This window comes from Malus domestica, chromosome 02 (assembly GCF_042453785.1).
Source record: "Malus domestica chromosome 02, GDT2T_hap1".
In the NCBI taxonomy this organism is placed as follows: domain Eukaryota; kingdom Viridiplantae; phylum Streptophyta; class Magnoliopsida; order Rosales; family Rosaceae; genus Malus; species Malus domestica.
The window spans coordinates 35,626,381-35,650,705 of NC_091662.1; the positions used below are offsets into that span (position 1 = coordinate 35,626,381).

The following is a 24,325-nucleotide window of genomic DNA, read 5'->3' on the forward strand; positions in this document are numbered from 1 at the left end:
CACCCCCACCTCCCCCGCAAAACACAAACCAAACACCTCCCCCTCCCCTCATCAACCTGCACCCAACCTTAATCCCAAAAAATAAAAAAATGGAATACTTGAATTTAGGCACATTTGACTTATTATTCACTTTTTTATACGTAAATGAAGTGACCTATATCTCACGTAAAAGGATCATATCCTTATAACAAAATGATTGTTTTTACACAAGTTTTAGTACGTCTACACCAAATTAACCTAAATTATAGATCATGATTTGAACTTTAGGTGTAGAGGAAGATTATGTTGCTTTAGTTAATTTGGCTAAGTCTAATAAAATGAAGTTAAAGCATAACTCTTGAGAAAATGATGATTAATTGCATTTCAAACGTAAAGGATCAGGAATACTGAAATTCGTACATAGTACGGCATTACGAAAAACTCACGACGGTGGTACTTAACAAACAAGAACACTAAGAACCATAATAGGGATACGAGGTTAACAACCCAACTGTGAAGGCCATTAACTTATTCTAGCTAGTTCCACACTCGTATCAAAGTACCTACGTCCATTCATCCACTGATAATTAAGTGATAAGTGATCAGCTCATCACTAGCTTAATTAATTAGCTAATTAACAATGTTTAGTGCAAAAGCATCTACGGCGTAAGCCACGACAATTGCCTCCGGGGAAGCCCTCAGTTTGGCAAACAGCAGCACAGTTACTTTTACTCACGCATGTTCCTTTGAAGCGGTTACTCTGAGACTCGCAGGTCCTACCCTCAGCAACCATCGTCCCTTTAAACAATTATTCCAAACAACAAACGGTTAACATGCTTGCTTAAAATCGTAATAATATATATTAGCGACGAAGTTATTAACAAGATCGAGGGAAAAGAAATATTACCGGTGGCTACCAAAAGCAGCAGGAAGACGAAGGCGGTTGGAAATAAACGCATGGAACGCTCCATCTTATATAATTTATATGTATCTAATTATCTATAGTCGTAACCTAGCAGCCCTTATATAGACTGGAGATTGAGAAGATAAGATATGTGCATGTGCTAGCATTATTACTGATGTGATTGGACCATGCCGTTCACAAATAAACGACAATAAAGAAAGGGACCTAGATTGTCTGCTCTCTCATCCCATACCCTTCTCATCTCTTTTATTTCTGTAGTCACGGTTAAACCACGTTAACATTTTATATTGATTTTTTTATAAAAATAACAAGACAAAAAACAATGGAAATATAAAATGTTGATATAACTTAACTGTAACCATAAATAAGAAAGGATGGGAAGGGGATGTGATGAGGGAGGGCAGACAATCCAAGTCCGACCTATCCTCTCTTATTTTTGTGGTCACGATTAAGACACGTCAACATTTTATATTGATTTTTTTTATAAAAATAATAAAATAAAAAATAATAAAAATATAAAATATTGATGTGATTTAACTGTGACCATAAATAGAAGAGGATGGGAAAATGATAGGATGAGGAAGGGCAGACAAGTCCTAAAGAAAGAGGGAAACAACAGGAGCCATGCATATTTCTGTGCTAAAATGAATGAGTGAGTCAGTCATGTCTCTCTGTCCTTTTTCCCCACATGACGTCAATTAATCCAAGTTTTACAGTGCTGTGAAAAATGCTTCTTTTCTTCGCTGCTCCAATGGTAGTCATCAGACTCATCACTTAACTTGATCATGAACATGTTATAGCTAGTTAGGCTTAATAGTTTAGGGTTTAGCCATCTCCAAAATCATAACCAGTAAGATTGTTCGAGAATCGAAAAGCTTGAATTTAATTCATTATTTAGTACGAGAGAGAAGGAGACAAGTCTAAAAGTATTCCAATAAACATAGAATTGAAGGTTTTTTTATTTTTTTTTATTTTTAAAAGAGTCAATTAATAGTAATCTCTAAATTAATTACCACGAGCACTACCGGTAGTAGCACAAGGACCAGAAGTTTAGATCCGCCTATCTTGTTGTTACATATCAACTAACGTGATACCAATCTTTACATTCTTATTAAAGTTGGTTTGGTCATTACAAAAAAAATTGAAAATAATCTTTGACCGAAGACCATAATTAAAATAGGTGTGCAAAATTAAAAAAATGAGCCAAACTAGCAACCATTGTCATAAAGTTAATGCAAACCCTAAATTATTTCCATGGTAAAACTTCAGAAACACGTAGAATTGGTACTGAAGCTTTGTGGGAAACCTCTTTTCTAACCTCATCTCTTAGGGTGCGTTTGGTACGCGGGACGGGACGGGACGGAACGGGACGAGGCGTTCCGTCCCGCGTTTGGTGCGCCAAAAATGGGTGGAACGGGCTGTTCCACGGGACAGATTTTGGGTGTTTTTGCGTTCCACCTCCCCCCTGGAACGGGTTTGTTCCACGTGTGTGGAACACAATATTTTACCATTTTAAGACAAATATACCCCATGTCTTTTTCAAAAATTACACATTCGTTCCGTCCCGTCCCGTCCCGTCCCGTCCCGTCTGCGTACCAAACGCACCCTTAGAGACGTGGCAGGCCAATGACCTTTGCCTCATTCTTATATAATAAGGTCAAAATAATGTCCTCATTTTGCATCTACAGAGGAGACATTTTTCAATGTGTCAAAAACAAGATTCGGTATACTAAGTTTCATAATACAATTGATTGAATTTTTTTTGTTTTTTTGTTTTTCTTGAGATGTCGAACCAATTGTATTATTTTACTTACTGTAATAAACCGTGATCCTGGTACCGAGAAACTCATCATTTATTGCATTGCAAACGGTAGGGTAATACAAAGACATTGTTCTGAAACATGGAAGTTACATAAAATGAACATGTTCATAAGAGATTACAAAGTAACTCACGCGGTGATAGTTTTACTTAATAAACAAGAACAAAAGAACAATTAATGATAACCCAACTGTGAAAGATTGGGTTATTAATTTATTCTAGTAGCACACAAGCATGGACGCACGTAGGTATCCATGCACGGAATGATAATTAAGCGATTATTTCATCATGTCACACATATATATCATACATGTATGATTAATGATGATCATCTCATCATTAATTAATAGCTAATTAACAATGTTTAGTGCAGAAGCATCTGCGGCGAAAGCCACGACAATGGCCTCCATGGAAGCCCTCAGTCTGGCAAACAGATGCACAGTTGCTTTTACCCAGGCAGGTTCCCTTGTACTTGCGGCTGTGAGACTCACAGGTCCTACCCTCCGCAAGCATTGGTCCCATCATCCCTGCCAATTATGGTTATTAAAAAGTCCGAAATTAATATGTTAACAAGAGGCAATTTAGCTGGAGAAGAATATGTATATGTTTAGGTTACCTGTAGCCACCAAAAGAAGAACAAAGACGAAGGCAGTCGAAAACAAACGCATGGAACGCTCCATCTTTCTATATGAAATATACTATATGAGTTAGATCGATGTGAAGATTAGTGACCTTGCAAGCCCTGTTATATAGAGTTGTTGTGGAGCTGCCAGATCGGTGCTGCTGTGCCGTTCAGAACTATCGAGAAAATTAAAAGTTACTAATTAAAAAAATAATTTACCCTATTTTAAAAAAAAAAAAAAAAAACCAACCTAGAAACCCACCCCATCCCACCCCACTCCCACCTCCCCGGCAACCCTCCCACCCCACCCCACCTCCCCCGCAACCACCCCCCCTCCCCAACTCCACCCCACCTCCACCGCAAGCCCCCCACACACCTATGTCTTACCTTCTCCCTCTCTTCCACTCTCTTCACCTCCCCTCCCTTCTCTCTCCCCATACCAACCTGCACCCAACCTTAATCCCAAAAAATAAAAAAATCAAAAATAAAAAAATGGAGGCCGGTGAAGGTAAGAGTCCAAATCAAACCCATATAAAAATCCCCAATTCAAACAATCCCAAATAAAAAATCCAATTCGGTGGAAACCCAACCAAAAAAATAATAAAAAACTGAAAATATAAACCAGATTCAAGAACAATGGGCGCGGACAGCCTGGAGAAGTGGGGCAACAGTTGTTTGGCTGTGAGATTAGGATTATCCTCGTTGTGGGCGGGTCGAATAGGACCAGAGAGGTGAAGGTGGAGAGGTGAGGGATGAGTTGAAATGGGTCGGATCGGGGTGGCGGTGGGGGAGTGGGTTGTGGTTTTGGTTGGGAAGGGAGGGGAACAAACGGAGGGGGAAAAGCGGACAGACGACGAACGAGGATGGATGGGTTGGTGGGTCTCTGGGGAGAGAGAAGGGAGGGGAGGTGAAGAGAGTGGAGGAGAGGGAGAAGGGTCGCGGCGGGGGGGGATTGGGTTTCTTGGTTGGTTTTTTTTTTTTTTTTTTTTTTTTTTAAGGGTTAATATTATAATATTTTTAATGTATAAAAAATTATTTTTTTGTCCCGTAGCATAAATTTGGCAGCCACATGGCACAAACGTGTCAGTCATGTTCGCTCTTAACGGATAAAAAATGTAACAGATATATTATATTGAAATAAAAGAGTACATGATGTATGATAGTGAAATTTTTTGAAGATGTTATATGAGATTGTAATAGATCTCAAATTTGAGATAGTAAAATGTAATTTAACTTTTTTTTAACTAACGATATTATCTACAAATGGGGAGGTGGGCTAAGCCTTATAATGAGCTATCAATAATGTGACTCAAATTTGTATTTGGGGAGAATCACAAGTGAATAAGAATACCACTAGACTGTATTACTAAATGATCATATTCTTTATTTTTTAAAAGATCAAGAAAAATTAATTCACATGTTTATTATATTTTTAAAAAATATTAAAATATGTGTTAAAATATTATTGGATCAAAATAAAAAGTAAATATATAAAGTATTAACTAGTGAGTACCTAAATATTATACCGAGGTATTCATTAATTTCCCCCCTGAACTTGTGACTATTGGCCAATTTCCCCCCTCAACTTTAATTTTGGCCAATTTCCCCCCTCAACTCTCATAATTAGTCAATTTCCCCCCTCAACTTTAATTTGGTCAATTTCCCCCCTCAACTCTCATAATTAGTCAATTTGCACCCAATTGTTAATTTTTTTTTTAATTTTCCATCTATTCTTTTTTTTTTTCAATCTTTCTAATAACTTCCAACAAAGTACTAAAATTAACATAAACTCACTTGCATAATATAGGGTAAAATGTACAAAAACATTAATACAATTAGTATGTGATATGGGTTGATTATAAGAAAAAGTTATGAATCAGGTTTAAAGCATGTAGAAGAAGAAATAATAACAAAAAGACATAATAATCCTAAACTCATGGATCAGACCTATTTCAATAAAATAGGTTATTCTTAATAAGGAGTAAAAAATTATGAATTGACTAGCCATTTTTGCACTAAAGCTCGATTCTCTGCAATTTACTTGAACTTAGCTTTCACTTTTATAAAGAAAATTGTATTCACATACAAAAATGTACACATCAATCCTTTTCGTTATCAATTTTGTATGGTAAAAAATCAAATAAAATTACTCCATACTGATTTATTATGACTAATAATACTATCTATGATAAATTGTAAAATTCTAAATTTTAATCTATTTGTAATAGGATAAAGATATAGGAAAATGATTAACATACATCTTATTTAGTTTCTTACACACACTTGTTTAATTATGATCAAATTAAAAAATTTATAGTATGGTGCAAATTGACTAATTATGAGAGTTGAGGGGGGAAATTGGCCAAATTAAAGTTGAGGGAGGAAATTGACTAATTATGAGAGTTGAGGGGGGAAATTAGCCAAAATTAAAGTTGAGGGGGGAAATTGGCCAATAGTCACAAGTTCAGGGGGGAAATTGACGAATACCTCTATTATACCTCCTTAACTTATTCATTCCTCTATTCACTATTGAAACGACCCAATAGCTCATGCCACGTCAATGAAATTAACGTTTTACTCAAGTCACTTCACGTAATATAGTAAAGTGCGAAACAAAAGAATATCACAATTGCGAAGAAATAATATGCAACATAATAGAATGGAAAGGTTAAAATGAGATTTTGTATAAAGTCACACTGACATAAATAAAAATAGGTTTTTTAATCAAAATAATTTATGAGATTAACATAATTCATTATTTTGGTCCCTAAAATTTAAAATTGATATAATTGTTCTTAAATTTGTCTATCATGAATTATTTTGTCAATCATAAAAAAAAAAAAATCTTTTAAATAATAACAAATAACTAAAATATGATTAATAATTTTTCACAACGGCTGCCAATATTTTGGCTATACCAAGACATCGTTACAATGGTACATGATTACCAAAAAAAAAAAAGATGCATGCGGTCTAATATCATAATGGATGCATTCTTAATATATTATTAACGTATTATATTTGTTTATTTACTTAAGTTCTAAAGTGTGTCAAACACATGCTCGTTTTATTCCATAAATGCTTAAAACAGTGCAAATATACTCCAAATAGAAAAACTGTCTACTTTTCTTTTGATCTTTTGATACTCATTGTCTTATTAGCATATTATATGTGTTTATTTGTTTAAGTTCCAAAGCGTGTCAAACGCACGCTCGTTTTATCCCATTAATGCTTAAAACAGTGCAAATACATTTCAAATTGAAAAACTATGTACTTTTAAAACAAATTAAACTTTTGATCATTTGAGTATTCATTCCGAGTGTTGGAAATGTGCCTTAAAACTAATCATATGATAATACTTTACAGACATTTCACATGTTAAACTAATCCAGTTTAATATAAAAGGCAAAGATTATTGTTTAAAGCCATCTCATATCAATGTTATATGCCTAAAACAATAAATCCAATGAATATGTAATTGAGAGAATGTGATCTAAAAAAGTTAGATTCATGAGACCATTCTCTTTCGTATACATATCTTAAACGTTCCTGATCATAGGTTGCCAATTGGGCATTGACAGTTTGTTAAGATTAGTACGTGCTATGTCTTCTCTTAGAGAGAGTGACTGGTCTCGAGTCATTGGTGTGACTGACACCAAGACAAGCATGTAGGTGCTCAATAGAGAATGAGTCCACTGAACACAATAAACAAAGAGTTCTCATACTCATGTCACTTGAAAACTCATGGTTGAGATAATGCAAAGTAGTCATTTGACCTGATGCATCATAGTTGTCTTGTGGTTGGGTCCTTGATCTTTGACTATGTCAAAGTCACCCAGTCAAAGGGTGTCCACGACATAGTTGGGGTTAAGCCATTTAGCGGTGGAGGCAAATGAATGCACAACAAGGGATCTCTAACCTTCAAACAGTTTGAGGAAGAATACTATATGATATGATTAAAAATCTCTGGCCAGAGTATGAATGAGATTTAGGAAGTCGTTCCAAATCACATTCAAGGTAATCATATAAGTAAGAGAAACACATTGGATAGTAGACATGAATAAACTATCAAATCAAATAATGTGGTCAAAATATTGTATTAGAGAAAGACCGTATTGCATTGTAATCCCAAATAAAGCCCTAGTTTGGTACTGAGGTGATTCTGAAAAAAAGTGGCTATCAAAAAAAGCTATGAGCTTTTTATGTTTGGTAAACATTCAGCTTCAATTTTTTTTCACAGTTTTGGGTGAAAAAAAACTAAAAACACAAAGCTGCAAAACCTAGCTTTGAAAAATCAGTTTTTTTTTCACATCTGTTTTACATAAAAGTTTATCAAACACTATAATATTGTTTTTTTTTTTTCAAAAGCACTTTTACAAAAAAGTTTACCAAACACTTTGCGCTTTATTTCACAACTGCTTATTCTCACAGCACAACAGAAAACCGTTTTTTTTCAAAGCACAACAATACCAAACCAACCCTAAATAGGTTCTCCACCTCTTCTGATTGGCTTGGGTAGCCATGACATACTGCTAGGTGTCACTCATGGTTTGTGGAAGCCCTAAGGGTGTATAATCATTAAATGGAGAATTGAAAGTAAGTTTCAATTCACAATCGATTTAAAGAGTTGTAATCGCCCACTGCCTTGCTAAAAGGAACTTAACGGATCATATACCGTGTAAGGTAGAGATTGAAGAAACAACAGAGATAAGTAAGGATAATTAAATGGTTTAATTATTTATGGCTAGAATTAATTAATATGTTAATTAATCAAATGAATAAGTTTGTTTTAAACCTCGGATTAGTTTTGGGCCTCAAGGCCTAATGGGCTTTGAATGTCAAGTCCAATAACTCAAGTTGTATGATAACTTGAAAACATAAAGGGCATGAAAGCCCCAATTACTAGGCCTTGAATTTCATAAGTAAAATTTTATTTTTGAGTGCATACAAACATGATTCCGTCTTTAATTATTAATTGCATGTATAGATGTTACTCAAATGAACTTATTTTCATAATTTCTTCCTTCACCGAGTTCGAAACCCTTACCTTAAATTATTATATTAATTTTGAACCTTCACAGTGCAAAAATACACTCCTCAATGGTAATTAAATAATAATAATAATAATAAAATTACCAAAGAAATAACGTGAAAAATCGATTCCGTCGGTTCATAGTGTCCAACGTTGAGAAACTTCACAGCAGGAAAAAGGTCACACTTTGAAAAATCTGATCTAGTAAACCCGTAATTTCCCCATATCCACTTCCAAATTCCAATCATTGATATCAATTCCCGCGATCGAAGCAGCCATCGTCAATGTTCAACGACAACAGCATATCAATCTCAGTCTCCGACGACGAAGCGGACGAGCTCGGCCGGATGAGAGTCCGAGTTCGAAGAAAGCGCAAGAAACTCGGCCAGCGACTCAAGCACCGAATCGCTAGAAAGCTCGTCAGGTACTGGGCGCTTCTCATTTTTATTCCGGCCCTCGGGTTGTTTCTGTTCGAGGCTTCCAGGATCGGCAAGAAGCCGAGTTTGGTTGAGTCGGAACGCAATACGGTGAAGAAGCCGAGTTTGGTTGAGTCGGAACGTAATACGGTGAAGAAGCCGAGTTTGGAGAAGAACTCGGATGCGAATTTGAATCGGCTTGATCATACGACTCGGGTTGTTGGAGGCGTTAGACAACGTAAGTTCAATTCTTGCTTAATTTCCATACGTTTGGGATGCAATTGAAAAATGGGTAATCGGAATTTTAGGGTAAACTGTCGGTTTACCCCCTGAACTTTCACCTCACTTTCGATTTCCCCCCTGAACTTTTCTATTGGAAAATTAAGGACTCAAACTAATTTTTTTAGCCAATTTGCCCCCTACCGTTAGTTTTTCATATATTCCATCCATATTTCCGTTAAGTGAGACCATGTGCATAACATGTGAGGATAGTTAAGTCATTTCAATTTAAAAATGATTAAAAACTGAAAATAAATAATAATAATAATTTTCCCTCTATTTTTTCCCGCTAATTCCTATCCTCAATTTTAATTTTCCCTCTCATTCCTATGCATGAGAAATAACATATGGTGTTATTGTCTTCATAAGTAGCTAAGTTAATCTTTTTTTTGAAGCATGTACTACCATTTTTATTTTCTCTAACAAATTAATAATTTGACAAATGCTTATGGTGTTATTGTCTCCAAAGCAGTGCATTAATATAAGAAACATGTCCATAAAAAAGACTAGGGTTTCTTATATTAATGCACTGCTTTGGAGACAATAGCACCATTAGCATTTGTCAAATTATTAATTTGTTAGAGAAAATAAAAATGGTAGACAATAACACCATATGTCATTTCTCATGCATAGGAATGAGAGACAAAAATAAAATCGAGGATAGGAATTAGCGGGAAAAAATAGATGGAAAGTTTTGCTTTTTTTATTATTTTTAGTTTTTTAATCATTTTTAAGAGTGAAATGACTTAACTACCCTCACATGTTGTGCACATGGTCTCACTTAACGGAAATATGGATGGAATATATGAAAAACTAACGGTAGGGGGCAAATTGGCTAAAAAAATTAGTTTGAGTCCTTAATTTTCCAATGGAAAAGTTCAGGGGGGAAATCGAAAGTGAGGTGAAAGTTCAGGGGGTAAACCGACAGTTTACTCCGGAATTTTGTGAAGAACGGGTTAAAGATCTTTACTTTTTCTGTTTTTTTTAAGAATATAAAGAAACAATTTTGCAATCTACATAGTGTTATAAGTTGCTTAGTTTCTAATGAAGTTGTAAATTTCAGTTACTGTGAGCTAGAATTGTACCTGTTAGATTAACGTGACTACGCAAAAGTCGATTATCATTTATCATGCATTGCTTGATATCCTTATCAGTTTACGATTCGGAGAGATTTGTTTTGTTGTTTCTTTAGTGTTACTGATAATTGGGTTGTGCATACTGTAGGTGGAAAAATTTATTCTTGTTAGAATTGGAGTATTGAAACATTTTGATGTGTGCCGAAAATTTGCGGATAATGTAGGTTGTTTGGACATTCTATCTCCTGAAGAACTTGAGCAACTCGAAATTCCTGTGCGTGAAGAGTCCGATAGTCCTGTTAAGAAAGTATTATACAGATCAGAGAATGACACTTCGTTTTTAGGAGGGAACAACAGTCTTTCTCAAGAGCAACCAGAGGCCACAAGATTTAATTCATTTACTGGAACTCAAACACTAGATCAGAGAGAGAAATCGTTTAAGGTAATAAGCTGCATTCTTGTTTTGAACCTTTGAACTGGTTTAGTATTTTATTTGGTCTTTGTCATGTTAAAGGACTAAGTTTTAAGAGGCATCTAATTTCTTTGGGTTCTGATGAGATGCTACTTTCATTGTGAAGAACATCGAGGTTTTTACTTTGTGCCCGATTTTAACAAAGATAATAATAATAATTTGTATTGTGAGGCAGTGTTCATATAGTTAGAAATTTGTTTCTCACAGGTAAATGAAACTGTTACTATGAACTGTGGTTTCTACAGTGAAAATGGAGGGTTTAAAATCTCAAATGAAGACAAGGAGTACATGAATAGTTGCAAGGTTGTAGTGTCCACATGTGCATTTGGTGGTGGAGATGATCTTTATCAGCCTATTGGAATGTCAGAGGCATCACTTCGAAAGGTTTTTGTCTTTCAGTCAAATATTACTAATTAGCGGTAGAAGTTCTATACTCATATGAGGTATTGAATGGATGCAGGTTTGCTATGTTGCTTTTTGGGATGATATTACTCTAAGTACACAGGAAGCGGCTGAACATAGAATTGATGGGGATGGATTTGTTGGGAAATGGCGCGTTGTGGTTGTTAAAGATCTTCCCTTTTCGGACCAAAGGTTAAATGGAAAGATCCCAAAGGTAACAACTTTCAAAGTTAGGTTAAATTGTTTTCTTTTCCTCTATTTTCATTTAGTTTGTTTAATTCAGTTTGAAAATTTTATCCTGATCATGTTGCTATCTTTTGTCATCTGTCATTTTCTTTACTTTTTTATTTTTCCAAACATTTTTGTTTTCATGATTCATGAAAGCTTTTGCAACATTGAATCTATTTTCTGTAATTACATTAATAAAGTAAAATATGATAGTTTAAGCAGAAGAATATTAGTCAAAGGGGTGCTGGATCTGTTATTCATGATATGGTAGGTTTAAGCTGAATGTCAAATATCAAAATTTCTGTTACAAGTGCTAGGCACATACCACAAATAGGTGTATGTGGATATTTCTCTGAGACTTCGTATATTTTTTTCTGGTGTTAGATGTTGCCCCATCGTCTTTTTCCTCATGCAAAGTATTCCATTTGGGTGGACTCAAAGTCCCAATTTAGGAGGGACCCTTTAGGTGTGCTCGAAGCCCTGCTTTGGCGTTCAAATTCTGTACTTGCGATCTCAGAACATGGAGCACGGAGTAGCGTTTATGATGAGGCGAAGGCTGTTGTAAAAAAAAACAAGGCCAAACCAGAAGAAGTTGAGGTGCAGTTGACTCAATACCGACATGATGGCTTGCCAGAAGACAAGAGGTTCAACGGAAAGAAGGGTATGCTTCTTTTTTTTTCACTTGTTCCTGCTTGATCTCTCTTATGAAATATTGCTATTTATGTCATGATTGTAGCAATTCTTAATTCTTTGAGTAGCAATTCTTGAATTCCTTTACTTCTTTGTTGAGTACAAAGTAGTAGTAGTTAAGCCTACTGCATGCATTATTGCTTGCCTTAATTCTTCATGAAAAGTGACGTACTCCTGGGTTTTACTGAGTGTAAATATCTTAAAATTTGACTTTGAGAAGAAAAGTCGAAATTTAAAATCAATCTGTTTATTCAAGTTTTCTTATCTGTTTATTCATGTTTTCTTGTCAATCTGTTTGGAATTTAAAACCAGTCTGTTGATTGCTTTAATTTTGCATATTTTGACTTGCTCCTCTGCACATCATTCTCATACACGGATGCCAGCAGCCAGTCCGCTCCACATCAGTCTACGTCAGATTCATATTTTCACAATTTGTGTTTAAAGTGGGTTATGATCCCCTTCCTTGCAGTCTGCTGCCACCTAGCTTATTTAGATACTTGGGAGTTAAGAAATAACCATACTTAAAACTACAGGATCTAGCCGGTTATCTCATTGTCTTGAATTTTGTTCCTATACTGAACCATTGCATCGTTAACCTGTGCAGCTTTATCTGAAGCATCTGTTATCGTGAGGGAGCATACACCATTGACTAATATGTTTATGTGCCTCTGGTTTAACGAGGTGGTTCGATTCACTTCTCGTGACCAGCTTAGTTTCCCATATGTATTATGGCGGCTGAAAGTGCTCAAGAACATCAACGTGTTCCCTGTATGTACCCGGAAAGATCTTGTTAATAGTATGGGTCACATACGCAAGGCTAAGCCACTGAGAAGTTGACTCTCTGGTAATAGGGTAGTGCTTCCAATTTATTGAACAGGGGTGTACTGGGGCACTCTCCGGCATACCTGGGCTGTAGTAAATTCCTTCATTTGTTTGTAATTTCAGTCGGCGCTTCCATATTTGAATTTTGTTCATAAACATTTTACAGGAAGAGAAGAAAAAGTTTTAGCTTTAGCATTTGTGTGTTTTCTCCAATGCACATCTAAAGTGCACATGAAACAAAGAGTTGTTAGATCCGGTTACAACAAACAATATAACGGCTCTTGTTATAGTGTGTAACTTAAACGTTCACTTTTGATGTACGTTTCTGGTGAGTGTTTCATTTTCTTGGGTATGATCTGGCCAGCAGGCATGGAACGACTAATTTCTATTGCTCGTTGTCATGGAATTCGTCATCAAGATGGATTGCCCTTACGCAGTTAAGGATCTCATACTAATAATGCAGTGGTGCTAAGGAGACTCTCTTAAAAGGGCAGTCTCACTCTGAGAGTCTCCTTAGTGTTTTTCTATTTAGTATTAGCAAAAAACTTAGGGTGCTTCAGAGTAAATCTGACAAATGAGTGGACCCATCACAAACTAATTTTTTTAATGGATCACTAAACTCAACCCATTAAGCTTATGGGTGGAAATGATTGGCCTCACCAACAGAACCACCACAAACCAAAGCGTGAACAACCCAAACCCGCGAGTTAAAATTTTACGAGCGAATTGGGTCGTGTTAACAGGTTGAGTCCATCTTATTAGCTCTGCTCTGAAGTACCGGTATTCTGAGTGTTTTAACCGTTAGAGTTTGAAATTTTAAACAAAAATCCATAAGTTAAAACACTCTAAGTACCCATTACTCCTGAGTACCCAAGAAAGTCCCTTGCCATTAATAACAAATGAGCGAAACGTGAATTTCTACAAACACTCGTACAAAAATTCTACCAACCTACGGTGACACAGACAGCAAATGAAGTTCAACTCAAGACGTCATATTTCAAAAAACAGCTAACTAAAGGAAAGTCGGCAACTGTTTCGTGTAAAGTGTTTTCATCATATGAATATTTATACTTTACCAGATACATATTGGCAATAAAAAATTGGAGAGGACCTGTAGAGACAAAGCAATAATGTTGATAAAGAAACGTTTAACATTATACTTTCATGTGATCTCACCCGTTTATCGTATATCATACTATCAGTATTCGTTAGGTACTATTTGTATTTAATTTTAAATTTTAAATTTTGAAATGATTTCTAATTTCATGATATATAATGAACGGATGAGATCACGGGATCTCTAAAATTCTTAGAAAAAGATCGGGCGAGGAAACCTTTCTCAATAATCCAATGTGCTGCTGCAACTTGGACCAATAAAAGCATAGGAACCAAAGTGCTGCACGGTCCACCTCCCAATTTCTTTTGCTTTTCAGGACAAGGACAAGGAATCGATGGATATTCTTCAACCATGACTTTATCCAAAACAACTACTATTTCTATTTCTGTCTAATCTGAAAAAGGCTGAAAATTTGCTTTTTCTTATGAGAGAGTGGAAAACAAGCATAGGATTCTATTATATTATTCTACTGTCTTTTGAAATAGGATTCTCTCCGGATTCCTCTTATCTGAATTTTCCGAATTCTTTAACTCTCAAGCTAGAGAGAGAGAGAGATGGAAAAGAGGGAAGAAGATGAACAAGAGAAGGTGACAGGGAAGAACATAAAAAAAGATGATCAGAAGAAGTGAAGATGAACTGAATAAGGTAAAGGTGAACATGAAATAATTTCTGATCATTCGATTTTCAGATGAACAGACAGCATTAAAGGGTTCGAATGGAAGAGATCGGAGAGGATACTATTCTATGTGTTTTGAGCTTGTATTTGGTCAAAAACCATGTCTTTTTTAGATATTTGAGTTGTAACTCCGGTTTAGACTTTACACTAAAAAAATCAGTCGTAAAAAAATTGATACCAGATAGAACTATAAAGTGATGCAATCATGAAGAAAAAAATTATGTAATCGCGCAAAAAAAAAAAAAAATGCAAATTGGTTTTGAGCTGGACACCAACTCCTAACGCGATATCACTCATTCTCTTGTTTCTATCCCTTTTAATTTTTTTTTTTTTTGAATTCTCAAAATTCAAGACTATAGATGAAATAAAAGAAGCGAGGGTGGAGAAAAGAAGAATGAGACAATCACTTTTCTCGAGCAACATTTGCTCTTATGTCATTTAATATGTGTTATTCACATGTTATGTCACAAATAAAATCACTTGTACAGAAATGTGTGTAGAATAAATACGTTGGAGAACAAAACTCATTATTAACGTTTTAAGTTGTTGAACCATTTCACTTGATTTTCAATTGCTTTTGAATCCGATGCTCCAGTTGGCAAATACAAAATGAACAATCTGTCAATCTCCATTTCTTCATCCTTCCTATACGTAGCTTGCATCTGAAGGCAACACCAAGTGGATCCAGTTGCTCCATATCGTGTCTTTCAAGGATACGTCCAAACAAAACAAGATAAGAACATTTGACCGCCGCCAATATTTTATACTTCTCAGTTGGAATTGGATTCCTTCCGAATCCAAATAAATTGAGCTTAATGATCAAATGATCTGGACTGTTAAAATTTGATCAAACGGCAATAATTATAATAACTTTTAACGAATCTCTTGTTTGTAACCGTTAAATCAAATTTCAATTGTCCGAATCATTTGCTCAAGAGACTAGGTGTATTTGGATCCGAAGGGGATCCGGTTCCTTCCTTTATGTTGCGCACGCACACCTGGTTTTCCACTCTTTCTGTGTCTATCTGTTCAGCCAACAAAAACACGCCACGTGGAATATTCTAACCCAAACCCCAAAAGATATAATCTTACAAGCCCACATTTTCCAAAAACTCGCCACATAAACTTTCCAAAACCGAAACCGTAGTTTGCAAATTGCAATGGTTCTCTTGTTGCAAAAGTTTAACCAAATCTGCACCAAGCTGGCGAATCACCACCACCACAACCACCACCCGTCGCAACCCGCCTTATCGGCATCTATGGAGGCCTTCCAAACCCATGTTTCAAATTCCCTGAAAAAATTGTTGCCCCTGAGTTCATCAAAATCTGCAGGATCAGAGATTCCATCATTTCCATGGATTCAGCAGTGTTTTGAGCTGGTGCCTATCATCCAAAGTGCTTTTGCAAAGCTGGTTGTGGAAGTAGACTTTCCCATGAGCAGATGGGAAGCTGCTTCTATGGATAGGTATCTCAAATACTCTTTGAGTCTGTTGGAGCTTTGCAATTCTGTCAGTTCTTCTCTGTCTAATCTCGGGAAGGCTAGGGTTTCCCTGGCTCATGGCTTGAGCCTGGTGGAGAATTCGTCGCCTTCTTCGGCTTTGGAGCATCTGAAGGCAATCCAATTCCAACCAAAGGGTTTGAGCAATGGAATCAGATTCCAAGGAAATGAAGAGGTTGGGAAAGGAAGTTGCTTGATTAGCAAGGAAACAGTGATTCATCAAGCTTTGGATATTATGCAGGGAATGGTATTTTGGGTGGGCGGGATTTTGATGTCTGGATTAGCTGGGAATCCCAAACCATACTTGGAGGTGAGGAATTCAAGTGGAAGGATTGTTGACCCGTTGCTTTCGGGGTTATATCCGAGACTGGATGAAATAATGGAGAGAAATGGTGGATTGAAGGAGGTGAAGGAGCTTAATGATGCAGTGGCGGGTCTTGCTGCGGCAATCAGAACTGGAAAAAACAGTGGAGCAGAAGCTGAGGAATTGAGAAGAAGATTAGAGGGGTTTGAGAAGTTCGTGGATGGTTTGGGAAAGGAGGTGGATTCCGTCTTCGACAAGGTTTTGGCTGGGAGAAATCAATTGCTCAATGGCCTTCCACAGCAGAAGAAATAGAGATCAATTGTATAATTTACTGTGTACAGAACATTGTTGTATTTTGATTGATTTTAGTTTGTAAATTAGAGTTTGTATATTGCAAAAATAAAGTTAAAACTCGCATTTCTAATGATCGAACCAATGTTTATTTTGTTTTCGAAAATGTAGAAGCCGGAAAAACAATAAAACTACAGGACACTTTGTTTTTGGTACATTTCGGGGAGAACCAGCTCGCTCTGAGTTCGAGCAGCATTTCACCCTTAACCATGCACAACTCATCCGCGGATTCCTCAACATCAGTCGGTTTAGACTTCACATAAACGAAGGCCATTTTATGCAACCATAAAGGGTTTGGTATTCTCTATAACATTGGTGCATAATTTGAACCTTTCAATTTCAAATAATGGCTGAGATTAAGAAACTTCAGAAAGTACTCTAGGTGCTCTAAAGATCTTGATCCGACTACAAAAGGGGAGCTAAAACTGGCAAATTCGAAAACAGACAAGCATTTTCCTTTGTTTCTTTTCTCTGACCTGAAAGAAAATACAAACCAAATAGTAAAAACTAACTAGGACATTTTCCTCTTCATCCGCCAAACCTTCCCAGGAAAGGAACTTTTATGTCACCACACCGATGATTTTGGCATCGCCTAACGATTCTACACTCTCTTTTACAAGGTACTGACCTTTCAACAAACTACACTCTCAATTGTATCACCTTCATCTCTAGCATCTGTTGATTCTACAGAAAAGAGATCCTCATAAACAATTACAGACCTAATTGGCTCCCTGAGTCATTGGATTGGGCTTCTCTTTCTGGAGCTTTCCTCTTCCCATAAGCATCACTTGGCAGCCTAGCAAAACGATTAAGTAAATGTAAAACCGACAGAGTAAGAGAGCAAAGTTCATTTTCACTTACTTGAGAAACTTCTTTCAAATCATTTGTAAATCGAAAAATTGTATAAGGAATTAAAGTTGAAGTTTTCTTAACAGGACCAGGGCATATTTTGGTTTACTCATCGCCTTGCAGTAAAAATGGTACTATTGAGCATACGATGACTAATTACAGATGAGTTCGATATTATAATGAAAAATGAAGTTTGTTATTAAGGAAAGAAACAGTACCCTAGCTGCAAAGTGGTGTCAGAATCGCCATTCTCAAATGCAAAATTGCTGACCAAATCAGGACTACTTGTGACACCACGGTTCACAAGGCATTTCCTTTTCTCCACTGGATAATATTCAATGAAAGATCGGACTGCTTGGTCAGTTTGTGGAAACAAACACCGAAGCTCCTCAACCTACATAGTAAGAATATGCCAGAGTAGACATTGCGTAAGAGAAAATCACTCGAAGGCCAGGTAACATGAAACTGATAAAATTTGCATATAGCAAGAAGAATGTTATTTGCCTGTCTGCGCAACGTTTCATTCTCAAGTACAGCACGCTGTTCCTGGAGGAAACAAAGTAGATGACAAATTAAAACCTGAATTTTCCCTTTTTATGACACCACTGGCAAAGATGCAAGTTCATAGTGCAACTTTTACCATGAAGCCAAACTTTTTAAACCACAACAGAAGTAATTATAAATGTTTAACTTCCCAATCTAGATTAGTTACTTTCTTCCTTCTCCTTTCGCCTTTTCAATTTGCAGAATGTTGTGTGTTTTTATCATTTTTATCCCTCTTTCTATCCGTCTTTTGCTTTAAATCACTGTTTGTATCCTCAGTTCAAATTCAAAGAAAAAGTAGCTCATTTAGAACAATAATATATTAAGTGAACTGAAACTGAAATTCTATGTCTCATATGTTTTGCGGGATTGAATATTATTCATTAGTTCTTTAGAACACTGATACTTCAACTTGCTGCTCAATGCTACTGCTTACATCTCAAGCTTCAACTATGACTCGGTGCTAATTCGGTACTTCCACATACCTGTATTCTTGATTGCTCTAGTTGCTCCGTCAGCAATTGCTCCTGAAATATTAGAACATCTACTTAGGCCTTACAGATTACAGAAATGAGTAGATGTTAATCTGCAATACAATCTGACATCCCTACTGAATAACTTAAAAGAAAATAACGAAAAAGTGGAAATTATAATTTGTACCTTCCTCTCCTTCACTGCAAGTAATCCTTCATTCAATTGCTGTTCTAGTTGCTGCAATTCTTTTAAGCTCAAACCAGTCAATTCCTTACCCAATAGCTTTCTACACAATCAGAAAATAATAATCTTACACGCATGACTCCAAAACTCGAAAAATATTAGATCTAATAATTGAGTAAATACATACAACTGTTTCTTTTGTAGATTTGCATATTCATCCTTTAGATTATCCAGCTCCTTGGAGTCTTGCTTCTGAATCTACAAATAGGAGAAAAACAAAGTTGTTGGAAGAAAAAACATATAATACGACGAACAGACAAAATTCTCAAGGAAGGTACTGCTCAGATATATGTCTCAACAACAATCATCTCATGGAGGCCAAAGCTTTATAAAAAGAACATCGTGTTTCAGAACTCTTTTTCGTATATAGTGCATTGTTGAAACAACTTGTGCAAAAACAGGGTACTGTTTACTAAGGCCTTCTGTCCTTTTATGAAATTACAGTAGCTATGTGGCTTCACTCTTTATATATTCACTATTTTGTTTTAAACCTACTGCAAAATTAAACATTGTTACCAGAAGCAGAACAATACTTAGAACCTTTCATAATTTAAAACCCAAAACTCTACTAAAGTTCATCGTGTTACCAACCCTATCCACAAAGATCAGAAAAAATTTTGGAAATGTTATGGGAGGTCCTTGCTCCAAGGGAGATTAGCATAATTTACCTAGGACAAAAGAACAATTCTGTTGCACTTCGTCAAAGTTCCATAAAAATGACTGACATGCAGCAGGAGGACAAGCACAATAACGCAGGAAAAACCAAAATACGACAACAAATCAAAAAATTTGTCCATCTAAAATTTTAAGTGCTACAATATAAAAGATCAACTAGTGTCAAGTACATAAACTTGTTAAGATGGATACCTCTGCCTTGCCTTCTTCTGGTGCATCTTCTGAAGAATCTAAACACTTGTTGTATCTTGAAAGAGTTTGTCTCATACTACAAAAAGAAGAACAAATAAACATCAACACTAGTGTTCTTTTTATACATGCAGGGCACAGTTAATTTCAACTTCATCGTTTCATTTGCACCAACATTTCTAAGTTGTTTCTCAAGGTAAATGCAACCACCCAAATGAGTTTGCCCAAAATTTCCAGAAAACAAAAATATAGCAGAAAGACAAACATGGTTCCGTGGAAATCTGAACCAATATCCATATTACAAGCTAATCAGCCAAAACATTGCTTCATTCCTCAATTCATGTGTAAACTAAAGAGCTACTAAATGCTGGCTTATTGCCAGTGAAGCATTTCAGATGGATCGATCTGATGGAGGAAGGAAGCACCTTCAACATAGAGTGTAGGGCATCTTTAGAGGAAAATTAAAGGCTTTCTCACAACAGCATTGCATCAGGTATTTCAACTAAGACAAAAAAATTTAAATTCAAATTTAATACCCCATTTTAATACAATGTAGCTCAACTTGGACAAGAAAAAAACACATCTGGACATTCTGATCCCTACAATCAACCACTGCCCACTTTATAAGATGCACAAAGGAGCAACAACCAAACAGCAAGGGAGTTTCAACTTTGAAGGAGTTCAATAAAAAGTGGAAGTTGTTTCAATTCTGCTATAGGATTAAGCACTAAATTCACCAGAGCTATCAGCTGAAATTGGCCTTTCTGATAGTTCAGAAGCATCAACAATACTAGTAGCTTACCAAGGTCCATTGCTGATTCAATTGATCAAACATCATAAAAGTGGAACAAAATCCACTCAAAGTCTCAGAAAAATACTTGCAAACATGACAATGTTAACCAATATACTCAAATATTTGCACTACCACTTCAAAATTTGTTCATAAGAAGATCACATCATAGTAGAAATCGCCCCCAAATCAACAATTATAAGATTACAGGCAACAGGGTAGGGAAGAATTTATAAGAAAAGAAAACCCAAGTTCATAAATAAAATGACCATCCTAGACATTCACAAAAACTAAGAAAAGGGGAAAAGGGGAACAGTAGCATCCACTAGTCCCTAAAACAATAAATACTGAAGAGAGAAAAAAATCAACAGTAAAAAATGGAAAAACCAAAACCCCCAGATAAATTCATATTCAAAGACAAAAACTCTTTCCAAAAAAAAAAAAAAAAAAAGAGTAAACCCATCAGAGAAACATGATCAGAAACACATGCATGAAACCAAAAAATTCAGAAGAAGAAAAAAAAAAAAAAAAGGAAAATTTGGACCCCACAATTTAAAAAGTAAAAAGTAAAAATTCAGAAACGTACCCAGCACTTGAAAATTCAAAAAGCCTTCCAGTATTGGAGAAGATAATGACAGCAACCTCAGCATCACAGAGAATAGCCAATTCCTGAGCTTTTTTTAGCAGCCCAGAACGTCTCTTTGAGAATGTGACTTGTCTGCTATTTGCATTCTCAATCCTTTTGATCTCAATCTTCCCCCTTCCCATTATATCTATCAAATTCTCAATAACCCCTCCAACATAAAATAAATTAAAAAAAAAAACCCAAATGCGCAAATGCTCAAAAACCCAGAAAAGGAGCCAACTTTAGCAGAAAAACTTGAATACCAATTCAAAATCTTTCTGGGTTTTCTCTTTCTCTCTCTCTCTAAAACTAAAAGTCCAAAAGAGGTGTGTGCTGTTTCTCTCTCCCCACTCTCTCTCTCTCTCTCTCTATCTAGGAGGTGTTGTTCGGAGGGTTTGGCTCCTTGGGAAAGAGGGGGGTTGCCAAAATTAGATTGGGGAGAAGATAAAGGGGCGTGCGTGTATGTGTGTGGGTTGGTGTTGGTGTGAGAGAGAAAGAGAAAGAGAGAGAAAGCGATTTTACCCCAAATGGCGAAAGCTTGGAAACGGCAAGTTTGCATGGCTCTGTTTACTATTTAGAGAGTGGTTGCATGACTCTGTTTTCCCACATTTGGCATTGCGGGCCCCACTTTTATTACCTTACCATTTATTTATTTATTATCACTGCGTTATTATTTTGAGATGGAAACTCTGTTTAGTCGGTCTTGCTTGTGGGTCCCACTTGAACGTTTCAAAACTTAATTTATGTAAGTCGTGAATTGCATGTGGTCATTTTCTTCACCTTTATACGTCTTCGATATAAACTATTCTGAATTTGGATTTGGATCCCACCTTAATCTAATTTGTAGATCCTGACATCTTAATTATTTATTGTGTATTGTGTGGTTACAAATTATTTAATATTTTTTATTTAAAATTAAACATAAATAGTACTTGACAAAAACTGACCGCATAATGTACGATGAACGACTAGGATGTGGGAATTCTTAGGATCCCCACAAAGTGAATCCGAAGAGGATCCTCTTCCTATGAATTTAGTGTAAATAATCATTATTTATTAAAAAAATACTTGATTTGTTTTTAATTGTCTACAATTTAGTGGTCTTTTTCTTTACTAGTAAATAAAAGGTCTTAGGTTCAATTCTTGCCATATGCGATTTTGAATTACATTACTATAGCTAGCCCATTGTAAAATTTGATCCATTCTTCCGTCATTTAGTGTAAATAATATCGTTTTTAAAAGGAAAAAAAAAGGTGCTAGGTATAGTAAATCCACTGCCAAGATTTGAGAGGGAAATTTCGCGTGGTTTTTCCATGGGGGGGGGGGAGTGCATGACTAATGCCTTTGCTATCCAATTTGCCACATTTGTATTTGGGCCTATGTTGTGGAGCCCACTTTGGGCATCTCAAATTTTCACTTTGTTTTCCCTATTTGCCACATCTAGAAGTTTTTGGTTACATTTTGCTATTTAAGAATTCGTTTGAATATGCTTTTGAAATGATTAAAAGAACTTTTAGAGAAAATGTTTTTCGGTTCCAAAATCACTTAAAGTGCCTTCTGCAATAAGCACCAATTATGTGCTTATTCTATGAAGCACTTTAAGTGTTTTTTCAAGATTTGCTTGCATTTTTATTAAGGATTGGTTCTAAAAATATTTTCACCAAAAGCGCTTTCAGTCATTTTAAAAGCACATTCAAACGAGTTTTAAGTGTTTCATTTAGTAAAGCCATTTCCAATTTTAGACTAGATAAGAATTGGCTAGTTGCTTTGGAAAAGCACTTTTGCATTACTTCCAATTTTCGAGAATTGGTCATTGCCTAGTTTGTTTGTAGAACCACTAAAAGCACTTCTTTTCTTTGAAGTAATGCTTAAAGTGGGAAGGGTCTCATTACTCATTTGGCTTGCAAACGATCTTTTCCCTGGGTTAAGTGATTTTTTTGCTGCATATAGTTTTGGGGTAGAGAAGGGTTATAAGTGTGTAACATTCATAAATAAATGTGTATAAATATATCATGCATACATGCAAATTTTTAGGGTTTAACCATTCTTCTTCTTGGAATTTTCTTTTAAATTTGTCCAAGTGCCTATTATAGTAAGAGTTTGGATCCTCGCTGGATCCTCTTTGTGAGAATTCTAAAAATCTTGAATCGTGTCCGTTCATCGTACATCGTGCGGTCAGAAATCATTTTAAATATTTTTATTTAAAAATAAACATAAACAGTGTTTGACAAAAACTGACCGCATGATGTACGATGAATGGACACAATTCACAGATCCCTACAATCCTCACCAAAAGGATCCGGAGACGATCATGTTGCTTATAGTAAACTATGTATTTAGCAGTAAATCTTTTAGATGACGAAACAAGTTAAATTTGTCATGAGGAATTAATTTTCGAGGAATTGCAATAGTTATTGTTATCGATTAACTATTTGAAGTTTTATCAGCCTCTTCACAGCATATATTGTTTAAGTTTCGTTACTTTAGAGTTGATACATGTGACCCCACTTAGTGGAATAAAATTTGATTGTTGTTGTTGTTCATTACTTTGTCATTGTAATGAAGTTAGTGGCTCACCACTTTTAATTAGTGTTACTAGTATAACCCCACACACTGTGTGTGTGAAATTTTTTACTTTTGTTTTTAAAATTGAAGGAGAGAAGAAGAGAGTGAGAGAGAACATGAGAGTGGGGAGGGAGGGAGATTTTTTTTTTAATAAAATTAGAGATAATAAAATAAAGGCTTAAACAAGAAATAACAAAATTTTGTTTTGTAAAATTACATTACTGTCTTTAACTTTTTTGTTGTGGTAGAAGACAAAAATGTCTTAACACTCTTCAACTTATCTGCATTGTTATCATCTGAAGTTCAAACTACATTTATATTTTGCTCACTCATTTTCACTAAAACTGTCATTTATTTACATATTTTCGCTAGAACTATCATCTATTTACATTACCAACCTTCATATTTTCAATCTGTAACAGACAAAAGAAAACACCTCCATGTGAGAGGAAAAAAATTTAGTACTACGAAAAGTATTTTGACAATGCATAACCCCACCTTTGAACACCTATTTTATTCCTCATGTATATAAATAGTCCCCCCCAGGACACCAATTTTGTTCTTCATTGTAAATAGATTTTCACGATTATGTAAATAGATTTCCATGTATATAAATTTCCCCACACACACACACACACACACACACACACACACATACATACAT

General features: G+C 35.6%; 5 protein-coding genes across 6 annotated transcripts; 2 read left to right on the top strand and 3 right to left on the bottom strand.

The window, feature by feature from the left end:
- Positions 1-337: 337 nt before the first annotated feature.
- Positions 338-1,024, bottom strand: LOC103412723 (defensin Ec-AMP-D2). The gene is made up of 2 exons (XM_029096468.2): positions 887-1,024; positions 338-777 (listed from the first exon to the last, which is right to left on the bottom strand). Exons 1-2 carry the CDS (start codon positions 948-950, stop codon positions 614-616), a joined length of 228 nt encoding a protein of 75 aa, XP_028952301.1. The 5' UTR covers positions 951-1,024; the 3' UTR covers positions 338-613.
- Positions 1,025-2,841: 1,817 nt separating this feature from the next.
- Positions 2,842-3,521, bottom strand: LOC103407461 (defensin Ec-AMP-D2-like). The gene is made up of 2 exons (XM_017324743.3): positions 3,340-3,521; positions 2,842-3,250 (listed from the first exon to the last, which is right to left on the bottom strand). Exons 1-2 carry the CDS (start codon positions 3,401-3,403, stop codon positions 3,078-3,080), a joined length of 237 nt encoding a protein of 78 aa, XP_017180232.2. The 5' UTR covers positions 3,404-3,521; the 3' UTR covers positions 2,842-3,077.
- A 4,982-nt stretch (positions 3,522-8,503) lies between these two features.
- On the top strand, positions 8,504-12,954 carry LOC103418621 (probable hexosyltransferase MUCI70). 2 transcript variants are annotated; one of them, XM_070817908.1, is made up of 6 exons: positions 8,504-9,031; positions 10,373-10,590; positions 10,828-11,004; positions 11,081-11,236; positions 11,635-11,911; positions 12,545-12,954. In XM_070817908.1, exons 1-6 carry the CDS (start codon positions 8,662-8,664, stop codon positions 12,775-12,777), a joined length of 1,431 nt encoding a protein of 476 aa, XP_070674009.1. In that variant the 5' UTR covers positions 8,504-8,661; the 3' UTR covers positions 12,778-12,954. The 2 variants fall into 2 exon arrangements, with proteins under 2 accessions (XP_070674009.1, XP_070674010.1); XM_070817909.1 differs by having other exon boundaries at positions 8,519-9,031; positions 12,385-12,954.
- A 2,761-nt stretch (positions 12,955-15,715) lies between these two features.
- On the top strand, positions 15,716-16,669 carry LOC103412703 (protein BPS1, chloroplastic-like). Its single transcript, XM_008351242.3, has one exon. The coding sequence runs from the start codon at positions 15,716-15,718 to the stop codon at positions 16,667-16,669; it is 954 nt and encodes a 317-aa protein (XP_008349464.2).
- A 435-nt stretch (positions 16,670-17,104) lies between these two features.
- Positions 17,105-21,637, bottom strand: LOC103412715 (agamous-like MADS-box protein AGL15). Its single transcript, XM_008351250.4, has 8 exons — positions 21,058-21,637; positions 19,685-19,760; positions 18,945-19,015; positions 18,761-18,860; positions 18,586-18,627; positions 18,062-18,103; positions 17,776-17,951; positions 17,105-17,504 (listed from the first exon to the last, which is right to left on the bottom strand). Exons 1-8 carry the CDS (start codon positions 21,237-21,239, stop codon positions 17,420-17,422), a joined length of 774 nt encoding a protein of 257 aa, XP_008349472.2. The 5' UTR covers positions 21,240-21,637; the 3' UTR covers positions 17,105-17,419.
- Between the last annotated feature and the right edge of the window lie 2,688 nt (positions 21,638-24,325).